Genomic DNA, 20,515 nt, shown 5'->3' on the forward strand with positions numbered 1-20,515 from the left:
AAGTGAACCAAGTGATCAAGCGCTGATGCTTCCTCACCAGTATTAGCGTATCATAAGATTTCGAGCTTCATTTCTAAGATCAGAGAGGTTCTCTTCTATTTAACTGCTGGTTTTAGGGTAGGAGAAGATGTTGGAAGTTTGAATGCCATAACAACAAACACAGCAGGTTGTGGGAAAATCACATAAGTAGATATACCCAAATTGTACAAGTAGCGTAGATCTACACACAATGATAGTAACTGCAAGACTGACCTGCTGGCAGGAACATGGGAGCACTCCACCCAGGACCTACACTGACTCCACCTGCCCGCCCATACTGAAGTTTTGGTGAACTTTCTTTCTCACTAAGGTTCAATCACCAGCACCAGTGTGTCATATGATTTCTAGCATCATTTCTAAAGTTAGAGAGGTTCTCTTCCTTTTAACTTCTGATTCTGGGGTAGGAAAACCACCAACAGGTACACCTAAAGTACAAAAATAGCACAGATCTGCACACAATAGTGGTGACTGTGAGACTGACCAACAGAAGGGAACATGGTGCACTCCACTCAGGACCCACAATAACTCCAACTGACAACCCTCAAGGAAGTTTTGGTGCATTTTTTACCACTACCATTTTTGCTCTCCGAGATAACGTTCTCACCTTCCACACATTCTTCATCACTCCAAGAACCTTTGCTCCCTTCCCCATCCAGTGACTCACTTCCGCTTCCATGGTTCCATCCACTGCCAAATCCACTCCCAGATATCTAAAACACTTCACTTCCTCCAATTTTTCCCCATTCAAACTTACCTCCCAATTAACTTGTCCCTCAACCCTCCTGAACCTAACAACCTTGCTCTTATTCACATTAACTCTCAGCTTTCTTCTTTCATACACTTTGCCAAACTCAGTCACCATCTTCTGAAGTTTCTCACCCAAATCAGCCACCAGCACTGTATCATCAGCATACAACAATTGACTCCCCAAGCCCTCATCCACAACAGATTGCATACTTGCCCCTCTCTCCAAAACTCTTGCATTCACCTCCCTAACCACCCCATCCATAAACAAATCAAACAACCATTGAGATGTCATGCACCCCTGCCGCAAACCAACGTTCATACACATGCCGTACATCCTTAGTAAAAACTTTTCACTGCTTCAAGCAGCTTACCTCCCACACTATATACTCTTAATACCTTCCACAAAGCATCTCTATCAACCCTATCATATGCCTTCTCTAGATTCATAAATGCTACATACATCTGTTTTTCTAAGTATTTCTCACATACACTCTTCAAAGCAAACACCTGATCCACACATCTACCACTTCTGAAACCACACTGCTCTTCCCCAATCTGATGCTCTGTACATGCCTTTACCCCTCTCAATCAATACCCTCCCATATAATTTCCCAGGAATACTCAACAAACTTATACTTCTTTAATTTAAACACTCACCTTTATCCCCTTTGCATTTGTACAATGGCACTATGCATGCATTCTGCCAATTCTCAGGCACTTCATCATCAACGATACATACATTGAATATCCTTACCAACCAATCAACAACTCGGTCATCCCCTTTTTTAATAAATTCCACTGCAATGTCATCCAAACTCGCTGCCTTGCCATCTTTCATCTTCCACAAAGCTTTCACTACCTCCTCTCTGTTTACCAAACCATTCTCCCTGACCCTCTCACTTAGCACACCACCTTGACCAAAACACACATTCAACAAACCTTCAAAATACTCACTCCATCTCCTTGCTTCACCACTACTTGTTATTACCTCCCCATTAGCCCCCTTCACCGATGTTCCCATTTGTTCTTTTGTCTTACACATTTTATTTCCCTCCTTCCAAAACATCTTTTTATTCTCCCTAAAATTTAATGGTACTCTCTGACCCCAACTTTCATTTGCCTTTATGGCTAAAAAATAACCTGAGCCATTACCTACAAATTTTAGTATTTATCGGAGGGTAATACATTTGCTTGAAAACCCCATGGAGTGGGTGAACAGCAGGATTGACTGCCACAACTAGGATTTGGACCTATGATGGGTTTCTATTGGCCTTTTGAAGAATTACGAGATATTTTCCATGAATATGTCAAGTATATATGCTTTTCAATGTGTTATATTTCAGTTAAAAAAGAAAGGTTTGCTGGGGCTAAAGAATATCTTGGTATTTTTTTTCAATAAAATACATTTGCTTTAAAACCTCAGTATAAGGACAATCCCTTATGCTGAATATGTTTTTTTTTTTTTTTTTTTTATACTTTGCTGCTGTCTCCCGCGTTTGCGAGGTAGCACAAGGAAACAGACGAAAGAAATGGCCCAACCCCCCCCCATACACATGTATATACATATGTCCACACACGCAAATATACATACCTACACAGCTTTCCATGGTTTACCCCAGACGCTTCACATGCCTTGATTCAATCCACTGACAGCACGTCAACCCCGGTATACCACATCGCTCCAATTCACTCTATTCCTTGCCCTCCTTTCACCCTCCTGCATGTTCAGGCCCCGATCACACAAAATCTTTTTCACTCCATCTTTCCACCTCCAATTTGGTCTCCCTCTTCTCCTCGTTCCCTCCACCTCCGACACATATATCCTCTTGGTCAATCTTTCCTCACTCATTCTCTCCATGTGCCCAAACCACTTCAAAACACCCTCTTCTGCTCTCTCAACCACACTCTTTTTATTTCCACACATCTCTCTTACCCTTACGTTACTCACTCGATCAAACCACCTCACACCACACATTGTCCTCAGACATCTCATTTTCAGCACATCCATCCTCCTGCGCACAACTCTATCCATAGCCCACGCCTCGCAACCATACAACATTGTTGGAACCACTATTCCTTCAAACATACCCATTTTTGCTTTCCGAGATAATGTTCTCGACTTCCACACATTCTTCAAGGCCCCCAGAATTTTCTCTCCCTCCCCCACCCTATGATCCACTTCCGCTTCCATGGTTCCATCCGCTGCCAGATCCACTCCCAGATATCTAAAACACTTCACTTCCTCCAGTTTTTCTCCATTCAAACTCACCTCCCAATTGACTTGACCCTCAACCCTACTGTACCTAATAACCTTGCTCTTATTCACATTTACTCTTAACTTTCTTCTTCCACACACTTTACCAAACTCAGTCACCAGCTTCTGCAGTTTCTCACATGAATCAGCCACCAGCGCTGTATCATCAGCGAACAACAACTGACTCACTTCCCAAGCTCTCTCATCCCCAACAGACTTCATACTTGCCCCTCTTTCCAAAACTCTTGCATACTCTTGAATATGTATCTGTGGTTGAGATAATGTTTTTGGGTCTCATTAAGGCCTACAGATGAATATATGTTACTCTCTATGGGGCTCCTATGATTATTGGCTTTGTATTTAATGGTTTAAGTTGGCCTCTAGAAGTATTATGAAATACTGTCCATGATTATTTTAAGTATAGATGTGTTTCACTACGTTAACATTCATTTTCAAAACACCAGGTATTTGGGGCTAAAAGATACCCTGAACTATGACCTGCAGTTTTTCGGATTTTTCTGACGGGAAGAGATATGCTTTAAAACCTAAGTATAAGGACTATTGTTTGTGTTGAATACAAGTATAAGTTTGAATTATTGTTTGGATGTTGTTAAAGCCCGTAATTAAGTATTTATAAGGTTAATCTTTCAAAAGATTCTGTGATCATTAGCTTTGTATTTATTGGGTGTCTTTCAACTTGGGGAAGCATAATGAGATACTTGCCATGGTTATATTAAGTATAGAAGTGTTTAATTATGTTATATTACAGTTTTGAAACAAAAGGTTTTTTTTGGCTCAAAAATATACAGAACTATTATTACTTGCATTTTTTGATATTTTTCTGAGAGAAATTGATTTGTTTAAGAACCTTAGTATAAGAACTATATTTAACCTAGGATTGAAATATTGTTTGGATGTCATTAAGGCCTATGATTAAGCCTTTAAACGATTATTCTCTATGAAGCTTCTATTACTGTACTGTGTAACAATTTTTGTTTCTGTATTGTAAGTGTTATTTCCTAATTGCTTATGCATATAAAGTAGAGAAAAAGGTATTATTCCCTTCAAACTTTGCTTTTGTGGCCAGGACAGTGATATTTTGAAATTTAGATATTTCCAATTGGACAATGGGCAGATTTGCACATTTATTTATCTAAAAGTACGTGCATCAAGATTTTGCCAAAAAAGCAGGGCTATCATGTAGCACTCACCACACATCTTGCTTAATGAATAATACTGTAATACTGTTTCCCTTCACCACCACACACGATGTAAGATGTAATTATGGATTAGGCATTCCAGTTGAAACTGTTGAAGTTATGACTAGGAATCAGATGCAATGAAAGCATATTGTGTATGGAGGTGGTAGAATAGAGACATTAGTGTCAGCTGATGAATCACCAGCATGAAAAGTGAAAAAGTAAATTGATTTTTTTTAGTATGAGGTCCACATTTCACTTTAACATATAGGGCATGAGTTGAAGATGTGTATGTGATGATGATGTGGAGGCTCTGTGTACCTGATCCACCCCAATAAATGGGGAATGGAATAAAAAATAGAGACAACAATATTTGATGCACAGATCTAAACTGTTGATAGTTTAGAAGGCAAGTTATGTGTACTACTTTAGCAGATACTTGAAACTTCTTCAGCTTGTCTTTTCTGGATATGTGTTGTGATTCACAAATGTACTCTTCAATGCCTCACAACCTAAAATGTGAAAAATAGTTATGTAGTAGGTGGAGACAATCTGTCTCACATCTTTCTTGCAACATGTACTGGGATCCACTAATTAAATCTTTGATTGAGTTGCAAGGTTTAGCAGTGTTTCTGTGAATTTGGTTTTATTCTATAAGTAAAATATATAAGAAATTTTGTATTCCCAGGGAACTACTTGAATATCCTGACTGGCAAGTGTCTCAAATGGCATCCATGATTCTACATAACTGTCTTCTGGAACTGGATCTTAGGAAGCAACTTTGTCGGTATGATTCATATCACTTCGTTTTCATGACACTCAAATATCACTGAATTTTATTCCCAAATCTACTGATACTAACTTATTATTATTATTATTATTATTATTATTATTATTATTATTTTTTTTTTTTTTTTTTTTTTTTTTTGCCGGTCTCCCGTGTTTGCGAGGTAGCACAAGGAAACAGACGAAAGAAATGGCCCAACCCACCCCCATACACATGTATATACATACGTCCACACACGCAAATATACGTACCTACACAGCTTTCCATGGTTTACCCCAGACGCTTCACATGCCCTGATTCAATCCACTGACAGCACGTCAACCCCGGTATACCACATTGATCCAATTCACTCTATTCCTTGCCCGCCTTTCACCCTCCTGCATGTTCAGGCCCCGATCACACAAAATCTTTTTCACTCCATCTTTCCACCTCCAATTTGGTCTCCCACTTCTCTTCGTTCCCTCCACCTCCGACACATATATCCTCTTGGTCAATCTTTCCTCACTCATTCTCTCCATGTGCCCAAACCATTTCAAAACACCCTCTACTGCTCTCTCAACCACGCCCTTTTTATTTCCATACATCTCTCTTACCCTTACGTTACTTACTCGATCAAACCACCTCACACCACACATTGTCCTCAAACATCTCATTTCCAGCACATCCATCCTCCTGCGCACAACTCTATCCATAGCCCACGCCTCGCAACCATACAACATTGTTGGAACCACTATTCCTTCAAACATAGCCATTTTTGCTTTCCGAGATAATGTTCTCGACTTCCACACATTCTTCAAGGCTCCCAGGATTTTCGCCCCCTCCCCCACCCTATGATCCACTTCCGCTTCCATGGTTCCATCCGCTGCCAGATCCACTCCCAGATATCTAAAACACTTTACTTCCTCCAGTTTATCTCCATTCAAACTTACCTCCCAATTGACTTGACCCTCAACCCTACTGTACCTAATAACCTTGCTCTTATTCACATTTACTCTTAACTTTCTTCTTTCACACACTTTACCAAACTCAGTCACCAGCTTCTGCAGTTTCTCACATGAATCAGCCACCAGCACTGTATCATCAGCTAACAACAACTGACTCACTTCCCAAGCTCTCTCATCCCCAACAGACTTCATACTTGCCCCTCTTTCCAAAACTCTTGCATTCACCTCCCTAACAACCCCATCCATAAACAAATTAAACAACCATGGAGACATCACACACCCCTGCCGCAAACCTACATTCACTGAGAACCAATCACTTTCCTCTCTTCCTACACGTACACATGCCTTACATCCTCGATATAAACTTTTCACTGCTAACAACTTGCCTCCCACACCATATATTCTTAATACCTTCCACAGAGCATCTCTATCAACTCTATCATATGCCTTCTCCAGATCCATAAATGCTACATACAAATCCATTTGCTTTTCTAAGTATTTCTCACATACATTCTTCAAAGCAAACACCTGATCCACACCCTCTACCACTTCTGAAACCACACTGCTCTTCCCCAATCTGATGCTCTGTACATGCCTTCACCCTCTCAATCAATACCCTCCCATATAATTTACCAGGAATACTAAACAAACTTATACCTCTGTAATTTGAGCACTCACTCTTATCCCCTTTGCCTTTGTACAATGGCACTATGCACGCATTCCGCCAATCCTCAGGCACCTCACCATGAGTCATACATACATTAAATAACCTTACCAACCAGTCAATATTATTATTATTATTATTGTAATTATAATAATTCCTTTTTTCTGAAGTCTTTTCTCTTTTCTAAAACATGCTTTGTCATGTAAATACTTCCAATGTTTCATTAATGACTGTGTGCATTTTCCTTTAACAAAATAGCCTCTTGCAAATTTTCATACCCTCAGTTCCATTATGCTATTCCTTTCTCTGAATTTTACTCATCCTCTATACTTTCCCTCCTGCAAAAACTGTCTTTCTCCTCCATTCCATTTTCTCCTCTTAGTCAACTTTAGTACTCTTACATTATATATATCTACAATACTTATAGGTTAGTTGCAGGCATCCTTTACTACATGCCCCTTTCATAAGGTAACCATACACTTGTGTGAACAAGTGGTCCACTTGTAATAAGGAATTTAGTATGTTCATAGTTACCTACAGACTTCCTTCCTTTGTTATGTCTTCTCTTTCCCTCCTTTCTACCAAAACAGAAGAGATCTTCATCTCTAGTAAGTTCTGTCTTCGTAAACCCAACATTATCAGATGAATTTTCCTGAACACAATCCTCGAATTCCAGCTCTTCTGCATTTACTATTAGTCCATCTGCATTTGTGTACATTACTTTAAATGTGACATTTCCATCACTTAACATTCCTGAGCTCTCTGTGGCATTGGCAGGGCTGATCTGTTCTTCTGCCTAATTTGATGACTCCTGTTTTTTGACCTCTGACTGTATTCTTTGCTTCTCTACCTCTTTCATCCCTTGGTCTGAAACTTTTTAGCCTCCTTAGTCCCTCCAGGCTTCATAACTTATTCAAACATAATCATTACTGCTCACACCCCTTAATGTACAGGGAGGGAATTCTACACTCATAGGGCTCCATAACTTTTGAACTTTCTGTAATATCATACTTTTCAATCTGTACGCTATTCACATTCACTATCTCATAAGCAAGTCTGTTCCATTCATCCACTACTTTTCTTCTATAAAATTACTTCTTTACACCATATCTTACAGTTTCTTAATTTCACATCAAAGTCTCTGGTTGATGAATCCCCGTATCTTTCAAAGAACTGTATATGTCATCAAGTTGGTTTAGATATATAAAGGTTGTGATCAAGTCACCCTTACTCTTGTCTCTTCCATGGTGGAAAAATTTAAGGCCTTCAGCCTTTCCCTGTAACCAAGCTCACTTAATTTTGATTCCATCTTTGTTGCCCTCCTCTATAAGCTCTTTGTGCTTCTAACCCTAATTAGGATGTGAACATCTTGCTGAATATTTTCATATACACGAACTTGAATGCAGTTCTAATATTTTCCTAGGTGGGACTCTGGAGACTATCTGACACACAAATTCCTGCAGCTTCTTTCCCATTAGATGATATTCTTATAGAGGCCCACTTTCACTTTAGCACATCCTCATTTACTTGGATGGAATTTCAGCAGCCATCTATCAGACCAACTTTGGAGTCTTTATTAAGTCCTGCAAACATACTCAGGTAGTAGCCCATACCTTATGGCAAATCATAGACCAAAAAGAGTAATGGTGCCAGAAAAGAGTCCTGCAGCATCTCAACTCAATTTGAGAGAGCTCCCCAGACATGCATCCTTTGTTTCCTTTCATTAAGATGATAATCTGTTCATAAGAAGAGGTTCTCCTTATTCTTGCCTGGTGATCCAGCTTCTTAATTATCTTTCATGTAGTTTGGTGTCAAAAGTTTTCTGGCAGTGCAGATACAAACAATCCACCCATCTTTCTCATTTGTCCATTAATGATCTCCCTCTTTAATATAAATCTAGGAGGCTTGTTTTGCATGACTTTCTATCCCTGGAATTATTCTTGTCTTCCTCTTAAGTAATTTTTCCTCAGCAGGAAGTCATCCATTTGTTTTCTGATTATCTTATTCAGTTTACAGACTTCACTTGTCAGTGAGACCAGTCTGTATTTCAGTAGCTCTTTCCTGTTGGTCTCCCTTTTAACAGATAGCAGATAGGCATGAAGTTTGCTCTTTTCCACTCCCTTAGCATACCAGCTTCAGCATATAAGGTGAATTTCTTCTTGTTGGTTCACTTTCTCTTTTCAATAGGTATTACTTTGGTTGTTGATCCCAAGAACTGCCTGCTTGTGTGCCCCCACCACTAGGTAGACCACGCACTACCCGGCAAGCTGCTGCGTCACATGATAACTGTGTGTCAAGATGCTTTAGTATTTTGTGAATGTTTTCTCTAGATATCATATTGATTTCTAAACTCCCTCTCCATTCCATTTCATTGATCTTGGGGCTCTATGTGTCTTTCACTGTGAAAACACTTTTGACTTTGTAACTGAGTTCCTTACAAATCCTTACTTTGTAACTGAGTTCCTTACAAATCCTTACATCATCCGCTACACCTCTTTCCTATGAATTTCTTAGCCGGATTAGCTTTGTGACTGACAATTTACTCCTGATAGATTTATGGAAAAGTTTTGGATTTTCCCAAATTATTCCACAATGTTCTTCTCCCAGTTTCTTTGTTCCTCCCTTCTTATCCTGCTGCACTCATTCTTTACTCACCTATAGTTTATGAATGCTAGCTGGCTGGAGTTGCAGTTATATCTTTGCAACAGAACAACTTGAGGCTCTTTTGCTTTTTTACATCCTTTAGTGATTCATTCCTCCCACTCAACATTTATCTCTGTATTTGAGGCTAGACATAACCAATATTCCTACTCCATCGTAAATTTCACAGAACCTTTCACCAAAATGCCTAGGTTCCTGACTACTCAACTCTATTTCTCAATTTATGTTACAACAGAAACTGTTGAATATTATGTACTTCCCATGATTAAGCTTAAGCAGTACATGATCACATTTTCAACTTATGTATAAGATATTCAGAATATCCATGCTAGTATATGCAAAATTAACACCTGGTAATTATTGTGTATTTGTCATTCTTATCCTAAAATGTTAATTTTTTGTACCCACAATCTTATCCTAGTGTTAATTTTCTTGTACACACTAAAAACGTGTCTCAGTGATTCTGTCACCATGAAAATCCAAATTACCCCACTCTTATCTTTTTGTAATTTAAATCCCCCTTATCATTACCCTATCATCTTTGAAAATTGCATGTTTTACTGTTTAAGAACCATCGTGATATTTTCGTTGTTATATATTCATTTTAGGGAGAATAAAAAGATGTTCTGGAAGGAGGTAAATAAAGTGCGTAAGACAAGGGAGCAAATGGGAACTTCAGTGAAGGGCGCAAATGGGGAGGTGATAACAAGTAGTGGTGATGTGAGAAGGAGATGGAGTGAGTATTTTGAAGGTTTGTTGAATGTGTTTGATGATAGAATGGCAGATATAGGGTGTTTTGGTCGAGGTGGTGTGCAAAGTGAGAGGGTTAGGGAAAATGATTTGGTAAACAGAGAAGAGGTAGTAAAAGCTTTGCGGAAGATGAAAGCCAGCAAGGCAGCAGGTTTGGATGGTATTGCAGTGGAATTTATTAAAAAAGGGGGTGACTGTATTGTTGACTGGTTGGTAAAGTTATTTAATGTATGTATGACTCATGGTGAGGTGCCTGAGGATTGGTGGAATGCGTGCATAGTGCCATTGTACAAAGGCAAAGGGGATAAGAGTGAGTGCTCAAATTACAGAGGTATAAGTTTGTTGAGTATTCCTGGTAAATTATATGGGAGGGTATTGATTGAGAGGGTGAAGACATGTACAGAGCATCAGATTGGGGAAGAGCAGTGTGGTTTCAGAAGTGGTAGAGGATGTGTGGATCAGGTGTTTGCTTTGAAGAATGAATGTATGTGAGAAATACTTAGAAAAGCAAATGGATTTGTATGTAGCATTTATGGATCTGGAGAAGGCATATGATAGAGTTGATAGAGATGCTCTGTGGAAGGTATTAAGAATATATGGTGTGGGAGGCAAGTTGTTAGAAGCAGTGAAAAGTTTTTATCGAGGATGTAAGGCATGTGTACGTGTAGGAAGAGTGGGAAGTGATTGGTTCTCAGTGAATGTAGGTTTGCGGCAGGGGTGTGTGATGTCTCCATGGTTGTTTAATTTGTTTATGGATGGGGTTGTTAGGGAGGTGATTGCAAGAGTTTTGGAAAGAGGGGCAAGTATGAAGTCTGTTGTGGATGAGAGAGCTTGGGAAGTGAGTCAGTTGTTGTTCGCTGATGATACAGCGCTGGTGGCTGATTCATGTGAGAAACTGCAGAAGCTGGTGACTGAGTTTGGTAAAGTGTGTGAAAGAAGAAAGTTAAGAGTAAATGTGAATAAGAGCAAGGTTATTAGGTACAGTAGGGTTGAGGGTCAAGTCAATTGGGAGGTAAGTTTGAATGGAGAAAAACTGGAGGAAGTAAAGTGTTTTAGATATCTGGGAGTGGATCTGGCAGCGGATGGAACCATGGAAGCGGAAGTGAATCATAGGGTGGGGGAGGGGGCAAAAATCCTGGGAGCCTTGAAGAATGTGTGGAAGTCGAGAACACTATCTCAGAAAGCAAAAATGGGTATGTTTGAAGGAATAGTGGTTCCAACGATGTTGTATGGTTGCGAGGCGTGGGCTATGGATAGAGTTGTGCGCAGGAGGGTGGATGTGCTGGAAATGAGATGTTTGAGGACAATGTGTGGTGTGAGGTGGTTTGATTGAGTAAGTAATGTAAGGGTAAGAGAGATGTGTGGAAATAAAAAGAGCGTGGTTGAGAGAGCAGAAGAGGGTGTTTTGAAGTGGTTTGGGCACATGGAGAGAATGAGTGAGGAAAGATTGACCAAGAGGATATATGTGTCGGAGGTGGAGGGAACGAGGAGAAGTGGGAGACCAAACTGGAGGTGGAAAGATGGAGTGAAAAAGATTTTGTGTGATCGGGGCCTGAACATGCAGGAGGGTGAAAGGCGAGCAAGGAATAGAGTGAATTGGATCGATGTGGTATACCGGGGTTGACGTGCTGTCAGTGGATTGAATCAGGGCATATGAAGCGTCTGGGGTAAACCATGGAAAGTTGTGTGGGGCCTGGATGTGGAAAGGGAGCTGTGGTTTCGGGCACTATTGCATGACAGCTGGAGACTGAGTGTGAATTGTGTGCATGGGTATATATGTATGTGTCTGTGTGTGTATATATATGTGTACATTGAGATGTATAGGTATGTATATTTGCGTGTGTGGACGTGTATGTATATACATGTGTATGGGGGTGGGTTGGGCCATTTCTTTCGTCTGTTTCCTTGCGCTACCTCACAAACGCGGGAGATAGCGACAAAGCAAAATAAAATAAATAAATATTTTTTTAATTTTTTATTTTTATTTTGCTTTGTCGCTGTCTCCCGCGTTTGGGAGGTAGCCCAAGGAAACAGACGAAAGAAATGGCACAACCCACCCCATACACAATGTACACATACACACGCCCACACACGCAAATATACATACCTATACATCTCAATGTACACATATATATACACACACAGACACATACATATATACCCATGCACACAATTCACACTGTCTGCCTTTATTCATTCCCATCGCCACCTCGCCACACATGGAACACCATCCCCCTCCCCCCTCATGTGTGCGAGGTAGCGCTAGGAAAAGACAACAAAGGCCCCATTCGTTCACACTCAGTCTCTAGCTGTCAAGCAATAATGCCCGAAACCACAGCTCCCTTTCCACATCCAGGCCCCACACAACTATCCATGGTTTACACCAGACGCTTCACATGCCCTGATTCAATCCACTGACAGCACGTCAATCCCAGTATACCACATTGATCCAATTTACTCTATTCCTTGCCCGCCTTTCACCCTCCTGCATGTTCAGGCCCCGATCACTCAAAATCTTTTTCACTCCATCTTTCCACCTCCAGTTTGGTCTCCCACTTCTCCTCGTTCCCTCCACCTCCGACACATATATCCTCTTGGTCAATCTTTCCTCACTCATTCTCTCCATGTGCCCAAACCATTTCAAAACACCCTCTTCTGCTCTCTTAACCACGCTCTTTTTATTTCCACACATCTCTCTTACCCTTACATTACTTACTCGATCAAACCACTTCACACCACACATTGTCCTCAAGCATCTCATTTCCAGCACATCCACCCTCCTGCGCACAACTCTATCCATAGCCCACGCCTCGCAACCATAAAACATTGTTGGAACCGCTATTCCTTCAAACATACCCATTTTTGCTTTCCGAGATAATGTTCTCGACTTCCAAACATTCTTCAAGGCTCCCAGGATTTTCACCCCCTCCCCCACCCTATGATTCACTTCCGCTTCCATGGTTCCATCCGCTGCCAGATCCACTCCCAGATATCTAAAACACTTTACTTCCTCTAGTTTTTCTCCATTCAAACTTACCTCCCAATTGACTTGACCCTCAACCTTACTGTACCTAATAACCTTGCTCTTATTCACATTTACTCTTAACTTTCTTCTTTCACACTTTTTACCAAACTCAGTCACCAGCTTCTGCAGTTTCTCACATGAATCAGCCACCAGCGCTGTATCATCAGCGAACAACAACTGACTCACTTCCCAAGCTCTCTCATCCACAACAGACTTCATACTTGCCCCTCTTTCCAAAACTCCTGCATTCACCTCCCTAACAACCCCATCCATAAACAAATTAAACAACCATGGAGACATCACACACCCCTGCCGAAAACCTACATTCACTGAGAACCAATCACTTTCCTCTCTTCCTACACGTACACATGCCTTACATCCTCGATAAAAACTTTTCACTTCTTCTAACAACTTGCCTCCCACACCATATATTCTTAATACCTTCCACAGAGCATCTCTATCAACTCTATCATATGCCTTCTCCAGATCCATAAATGCTACATACAAATCCATTTGCTTTTCTAAGTATTTCTCACATACATTCTTCAAAGCAAACACCTGATCCACACATCCTCCACTACTTCTGAAACCACACTGCTCTTCCCCAATCTGATGCTCTGTACATGCCTTCACCCTCTCAATCAATACCCTCCCATATAATTTACCAGGAATACTCAACAAACTTTTATATTTTTTTTTTTTTATTATACTTTGTCGCTGTCTCCCGCATTTGCGAGGTAGCGCAAGGAAACAGACAAAAGAAATGTCCCAACCCCCCCCATACACATGTATATACATACGTCCACTTACGCAAATATACATTCCTACACAGCTTTCCATGGTTTACCCCAGACGCTTCACATGCCTTGATTCAATCCACTGACACCACGTCAACCCCGGTATACCACATCGTTCCAATTCACTCTATTCCTTGCCCTCCTTTCACCCTCCTGCATGTTCAGGCCCCGATCACACAAAATCTTTTTCACTCCATCTTTCCACCTCCAATTTGGTCTCCCTCTTCTCCTCGTTCCCTCCACCTCCGACACATATATCCTCTTGGTCAATCTTTCCTCACTCATTCTCTCCATGTGCCCAAACCACTTCAAAACACCCTCTTCTGCTCTCTCAACCACACTCTTTTTATTTCCACACATCTCTCTAACCCTTACGTTACTCACTCGATCAAACCACCTCACACCACACATTGTCCTCAAACATCTCATTTCCAGCACATCCATCCTCCTGCGCACAACTCTATCCATAGCCCACGCCTCGCAACCATACAACATTGTTGGAACCACTATTCCTTCAAACATACCCATTTTTGCTTTCCGAGATAATGTTCTCGACTTCCACACATTCTTCAAGGCCCCCAGAATTTTCGCCCCCTCATCCACCCTATGATCCACTTCCGCTTCCATGGTTCCATCCGCTGCCAGATCCACTCCCAGATATCTAAAACACTTCACTTCCTCCAGTTTTTCTCCATTCAAACTCACCTCCCAATTGACTTGACCCTCAACCCTACTGTACCTAATAACCTTGCTCTTATTCACATTTACTCTTAACTTTCTTCTTCCACACACTTTACCAAACTCAGTCACCAGCTTCTGCAGTTTCTCACATGAATCAGCCACCAGCGCTGTATCATCAGCGAACAACTGACTCACTTCCCAAGCTCTCTCATCCCCAACAGACTTCATACTTGCCCCTCTTTCCAAAACTCTTGCATTTACCTCCCTAACAACCCCATCCATAAACAAATTAAACAACCATGGAGACATCACACACCCCTGCCGCAAACCTACATTCACCGAGAACCAATCACTCTCCTCTCTTCCTACACGTACACATGCCTTACATTCTCGATAAAAACTTTTCACTGCTTCTAACAACTTTCCTCCCACACCATATATTCTTAATACCTTCCACAGAGCATCTCTATCAACTCTATCATATGCCTTCTCCAGATCCATAAATGCTACATACAAATCCATTTGCTTTTCTAAGTATTTCTCACATACATTCTTCAAAGCAAACACCTGATCCACACATCCTCTACCACTTCTGAAACCACACTGCTCTTCCCCAATCTGATGCTCTGTACATGCCTTCACCCTCTCAATCAATACCCTCCCATATAATTTACCAGGAATACTCAACAAACTTATACCTCTGTAATTTGAGCACTCACTCTTATCCCCTTTGCCTTTGTACAATGGCACTATGCACGCATTCCGCCAATCCTCAGGCACCTCACCATGAGTCATACATACATTAAATAACCTTACCAACCAGTCAACAATACAGTCACCCCCTTTTTTAATAAATTCTACTGCAATACCATCCAAACCTGCTGCCTTGCCGGCTTTCATCTTCCGCAAAGCTTTCACTACCTCTTCTCTGTTTACCAAATCATTTTCCCCAACCCTCTCACTTTGCACACCACCTCGACCAAAACACCCTATATCTGCCACTCTATCATCAAACACATTCAACAAACCTTCAAAATACTCACTCCATCTTCTCACATCACCACTACTTGTTATCACCTCCCCATTTGCGCCCTTCACTGAAGTTCCCATTTGCTCCCTTGTCTTACGCACTTTATTTACCTCCTTCCAGAACATCTTTTTATTCTCCCTAAAATTTAATGATACTCTCTCACCCCAACTCTCATTTGCCCTTTTTTTCACCTCTTGCACCTTTCTCTTGACCTCCTGTCTCTTTCTTTTATACATCTCCCACTCAATTGCATTTTTTCCCTGCAAAAATCGTCCAAATGCCTCTCTCTTCTCTTTCACTAATACTCTTACTTCTTCATCCCACCACTCACTACCCTTTCTAATCAACCCACCTCCCACTCTTCTCATGCCACAAGCATCTTTTGCGCAATCCATCACTGATTCCCTAAATACATCCCATTCCTCCCCCACTCCCCTTACTTCCATTGTTCTCACCTTTTTCCATTCTGTACTTATACCTCTGTAATTTGAGCACTCACTCTTATCCCCTTTGCCTTTGTACAATGGCACTATGCACGCATTCCGCCAATCCTCAGGCACCTCACCAGGAGTCATACATACATTAAATAACCTTACCAACCAGTCAACAATACAGTCACCCCCTTTTTTAATAAATTCTACTGCAATACCATCCAAACCTGCTGCCTTGCCGGCTTTCATCTTCCGCAAAGCTTTCACTACCTCTTCTCTGTTTACCAAATCATTTTCCCCAACCCTCTCACTTTGCACACCACCTCGACCAAAACACCCTATATCTGCCACTCTATCATCAAACACATTCAACAAACCTTCAAAATACTCACTCCATCTCCTTCTCACATCACCACTACTTGTTATCACCTCCCCATTTGCGCCCTTCACTGAAGTTCCCATTTGCTCCCTTGTCTTACGCACTTTATTTACCTCCTTCCAGAACATCTTTTTATTCTCCCTAAAATTTAATGATACTCTCTCACCCCAACTCTCATTTGCCCTTTTTTTCACCTCTTGCACCTTTCTCTTGACCTCCTGTCTCTTTCTTTTATACATCTCCCACTCAATTGCATTTTTTCCCTGCAAAAATCGTCCAAATGCCTCTCTCTTCTCTTTCACTAATACTCTTACTTCTTCATCCCACCATTCACTACCCTTTCTAATCAACCCACCTCCCACTCTTCTCATGCCACAAGCATCTTTTGCGCAATCCATCACTGATTCCCTAAATACATCCCATTCCTCCCCCACTCCCCTTACTTCCATTGTTCTCACCTTTTTCCATTTTGTACTTATACCTCTGTAATTTGAGCACTCACTCTTATCCCCTTTGCCTTTGTACAATGGCACTATGCACGCATTCCGCCAATCCTCAGGCACCTCACCAGGAGTCATACATACATTAAATAACCTTACCAACCAGTCAACAATACAGTCACCCCCTTTTTCAATAGCTTCCACTGCAATACCATCCAAACCTGCTGCCTTGCCAGCTTTCATCTTCCACAAAGCTTTTACTACCTCTTCTCTGTTTACCAAATCATTTTCCCTAACCCTCTCACTTTGCACACCACCTCGACCAAAACACCCTATATCTGCCACTCTATCATCAAACACATTCAACAAACCTTCAAAATACTCACTCCATCTCCTTCTCACATCACCACTACTTGTTATCACCTCCCCATTAGCGCCCTTCACTGAAGTTCCCATTTGCTCCCTTGTCTTACGCACTTTATTTACCTCCTTCCAGAACATCTTTTTATTCTCCCTAAAATTTAATGATACTCTCTCACCCCAACTCTCATTTGCCCTCTTTTTCACCTCTTGCACCTTTCTCTTGACCTCCTGTCTCTTTCTTTCATACATCTCCCACTCAATTGCATTTTTTCCCTGCAAAAATCGTCCAAATGCCTCTCTCTTCTCTTTCACTAATAATCTTACTTTTTCATCCCACCGCTCACTACCCTTTCTAATCAACCCACCTCCCATGCTTCTCATGCCACAAGCATCTTTTGCGCACTCCATCACTGATTCCCTAAATACATCCCATTCCTCCCCCACTCCCCTTACTTCCATTGTTCTCACCTTTTTCCATTCTGTACTCAGCCACTCCTGGTACTTCCTCACACAAGTCTCCTTCCCAAGCTCACTTACTCTCACCACCCTCTTCACCCCAACATTCACTCTTCTTTTCTGAAAACCCATACAAATCTTCACCTTAGCCTCCACAAGATAATGATCAGACATCCCTCCAGTTGCACCTCTCTGCACATTAACATCCAAAAGTCTCTCTTTCGCGCGCCTGTCAATTAACATGTAATCCAATAAAGCTCTCTGGCCATCTCTCCTACTTACATACGTATACTTATGTATATCTCGCTTTTTAAACCAGGTATTCCCAATCACCAGTCCTTTTTCAGCACATAAATCTACAAGCTCTTCACCATTTCCATTTACAACACTGAACACCCCATGTATACCAATTATTCCCTCAACTGCCACATTACTCACCTTTGCATTCAAATCACCCATCACTATAACCCGGTCTTGTGCATCAAAACCACTAACACATTGTATATTTGTTCTGGATAGTTAAAATTCTTTGGAGGACTATATAATATACACACCAGTATGCACTTCTTTCCAGCAGTTACTCTTCTTCTTGTGTACTTTCTGAATGGAATGAAGTACCTTCCATTACTTCCAAAACTTAAGGCTGCCTCCTTTTAGGAGGGCCAGTCTTCCACTTCTTTTGTCTTTTCTTTCCCTAGTTACTATCATATTTCCCTCTGGACAGAACAAGTGGGATCTTATGTCTTTAATAAATTGTTTCTGTAACTCCACCAATAATAGCTGGGTTTTCTCCTATGCATTCCTTAAATTTCAGGTCTTTGCCATTAACTACTAATCCATCAGAATTTGTATACAGTACTGTATGATATTCTACCACCTAAACCCCATGACTTCTCTGAGTTTTGGGTGAGGCTCTCCCCCATCCTCTTACCTTGTTGATCATCTTCCAGTTTTTTGCTTTTTGACTTTATTCTGTGCTTTACTCTCTTTTTACCCTAAGTCTATCACATTTCATGAATACATCATTGAATTTCACTTTGTTTATGTTTCTCAGTTTGTCTAAGTACCTCATATGTAAATGATTTCAGTCAAACCTAACCAGAACTGGTTGTTCACCTATATCTTGATTATGACTGAAAATTTTCCTCCCTTTTTTATCACAAAATTGGTTCAGGCATGAAAATTTTCCTCCTTTTTTTTATCACAAAATTGGTTCAGGCAGTTCTATAGCCTCCAGTAATCTTTTCATGAGGTTTCTATTTTTTGCTTTCTTCTTTATTTAGTGTGCAATCTTCAAAACCAAAAATAAGCAATTCCTTATGTCTATCAACATCCAGATTTATTAAGCTTTCTAATTTTGATGCCTCCCACTTTTCAGCTAGATTCCTCTATGCTGAAGTGTCAACATGTGTCTCTCAATTTTCTCTGCAATCTCCCATTCAGTTAACCATCACTGATCCTGTGTGTTTTACACTTCCTTAACCTTTCATGAACCAGGCCATAAACTTTCTTGATTGTTTCATATCATAATGGTAGCGGTAGAGGATGAATGGGACCTTGGCGGCAGGGATCCTTGTGGAGAAGCAGTAACCTCATAGGCATAGGAATTAGCAAAGAAAGGTTAGGTAGAGTCAGATAGGGACAACTTAGACAGCATAAGTAGAGGGTTAGCACAGTTACAGGTCAACTCTCAGGTTACTTTTAGAAACATGGCTGGTAGGGTCCAGTGCAGGGAGGGTCAGAGTATGGCAGCAAACCTAAAACAGATGGAGAACATTCTCTCTCCTACTGCTGCTTACACAGACATTAACAGTGATAATACAAACATGCAAACCGACAGTAAAAAAGAAAAGAAAAGAAAAAAAAGCAAATTCAGTACAGAAATCATCTCCAAAAAAATGCCTGGAGCATCATTACGAAACATGATGAACTTACATCCTATGCAGTTACTGAAAAACTGAACATTATTGCAATCTCAGAAATATGGGTAAACTCTGAGAATAAACATTAATTGCTGAGTTAGCAATACCCTAGATACAAACTACTTACAAAAGATCACTTATACAGGATAGGTGGTGGAGTTTTGATCTACGTTGATAACAATCTAAGTGCTGTCAAGATAAGCAAAGTAGACATGCACACATACGACTCTCTTTATACTGACATTACCGACAACTTCAAAAGTAAACTATGTCTCGGCATTATTTATAGACCTCCTAAGAAAAAAAGATGATGATGACAAGATGTTATACAAGGAATTCAAATCTACAGTAAACAGTAAAGAGGTTATAATAGTAGGAGACTTCAACAGTCCAAACATTAACTGGAACACGTTAATAGGTGACCGAGAGGGAACGAGACTAATGTAACTGATTGAAGATGCTTTTCTAGAACAGTTAATTAAAGAAGCAACTAGAAGTAAAAACATTCTTGATCTTGTCCTCACCAGTGTCACAAACTTAATGAACACTTGCGAAGTAGGGGAGAGTGTCAAACAGCAAACACTGTTTGATTAAATCATGGATAAATTTAGATTATGAAACAAATGACAACAAATTCTTGATCCCAGATTACAGGCAGGCAAATTATGAAAACACTAAACTTGAAATTCGCAGTACCAATTAGACAAAACTTCTTGATGTTCACACAGTGGAGGAAATGTGAAATACTTCTCAAAATACACTACACGAAATTGAAAATAAACATGTTCCACAAATCACAAAGAGAACTTGCAATATTTCAAAACCATCATGGATGTAGGAGAACAGAAGGAGTAATTCACCAAAAGAAGAAAATGTATAAGAAATTCAAATAAATGGGAACTGATGAAAATCACCAGGAATTGATGAAAATCCAAAGAGAGTGTAC

At 40.6% G+C, this 20,515-nt stretch overlaps 1 protein-coding gene across 6 annotated transcripts in view; it reads left to right on the top strand.

The window, feature by feature from the left end:
- Positions 1-20,515, top strand: part of LOC139756375 (ataxin-10) — a 62,291-nt gene that overhangs the window by 9,743 nt on the left and 32,033 nt on the right. For all 6 annotated transcript variants that reach the window (XM_071675771.1, XM_071675789.1, XM_071675797.1 and 3 more), the window contains one exon: positions 4,928-5,026. In XM_071675771.1, coding sequence (XP_071531872.1) covers positions 4,928-5,026 — 99 coding nt within the window. The remainder of the gene's footprint in view (positions 1-4,927; positions 5,027-20,515) is intronic.

The sequence above is a fragment of the Panulirus ornatus genome, chromosome 2, assembly GCF_036320965.1.
Source record: "Panulirus ornatus isolate Po-2019 chromosome 2, ASM3632096v1, whole genome shotgun sequence".
NCBI classification, from domain to species: Eukaryota; Metazoa; Arthropoda; class Malacostraca; order Decapoda; family Palinuridae; genus Panulirus; species Panulirus ornatus.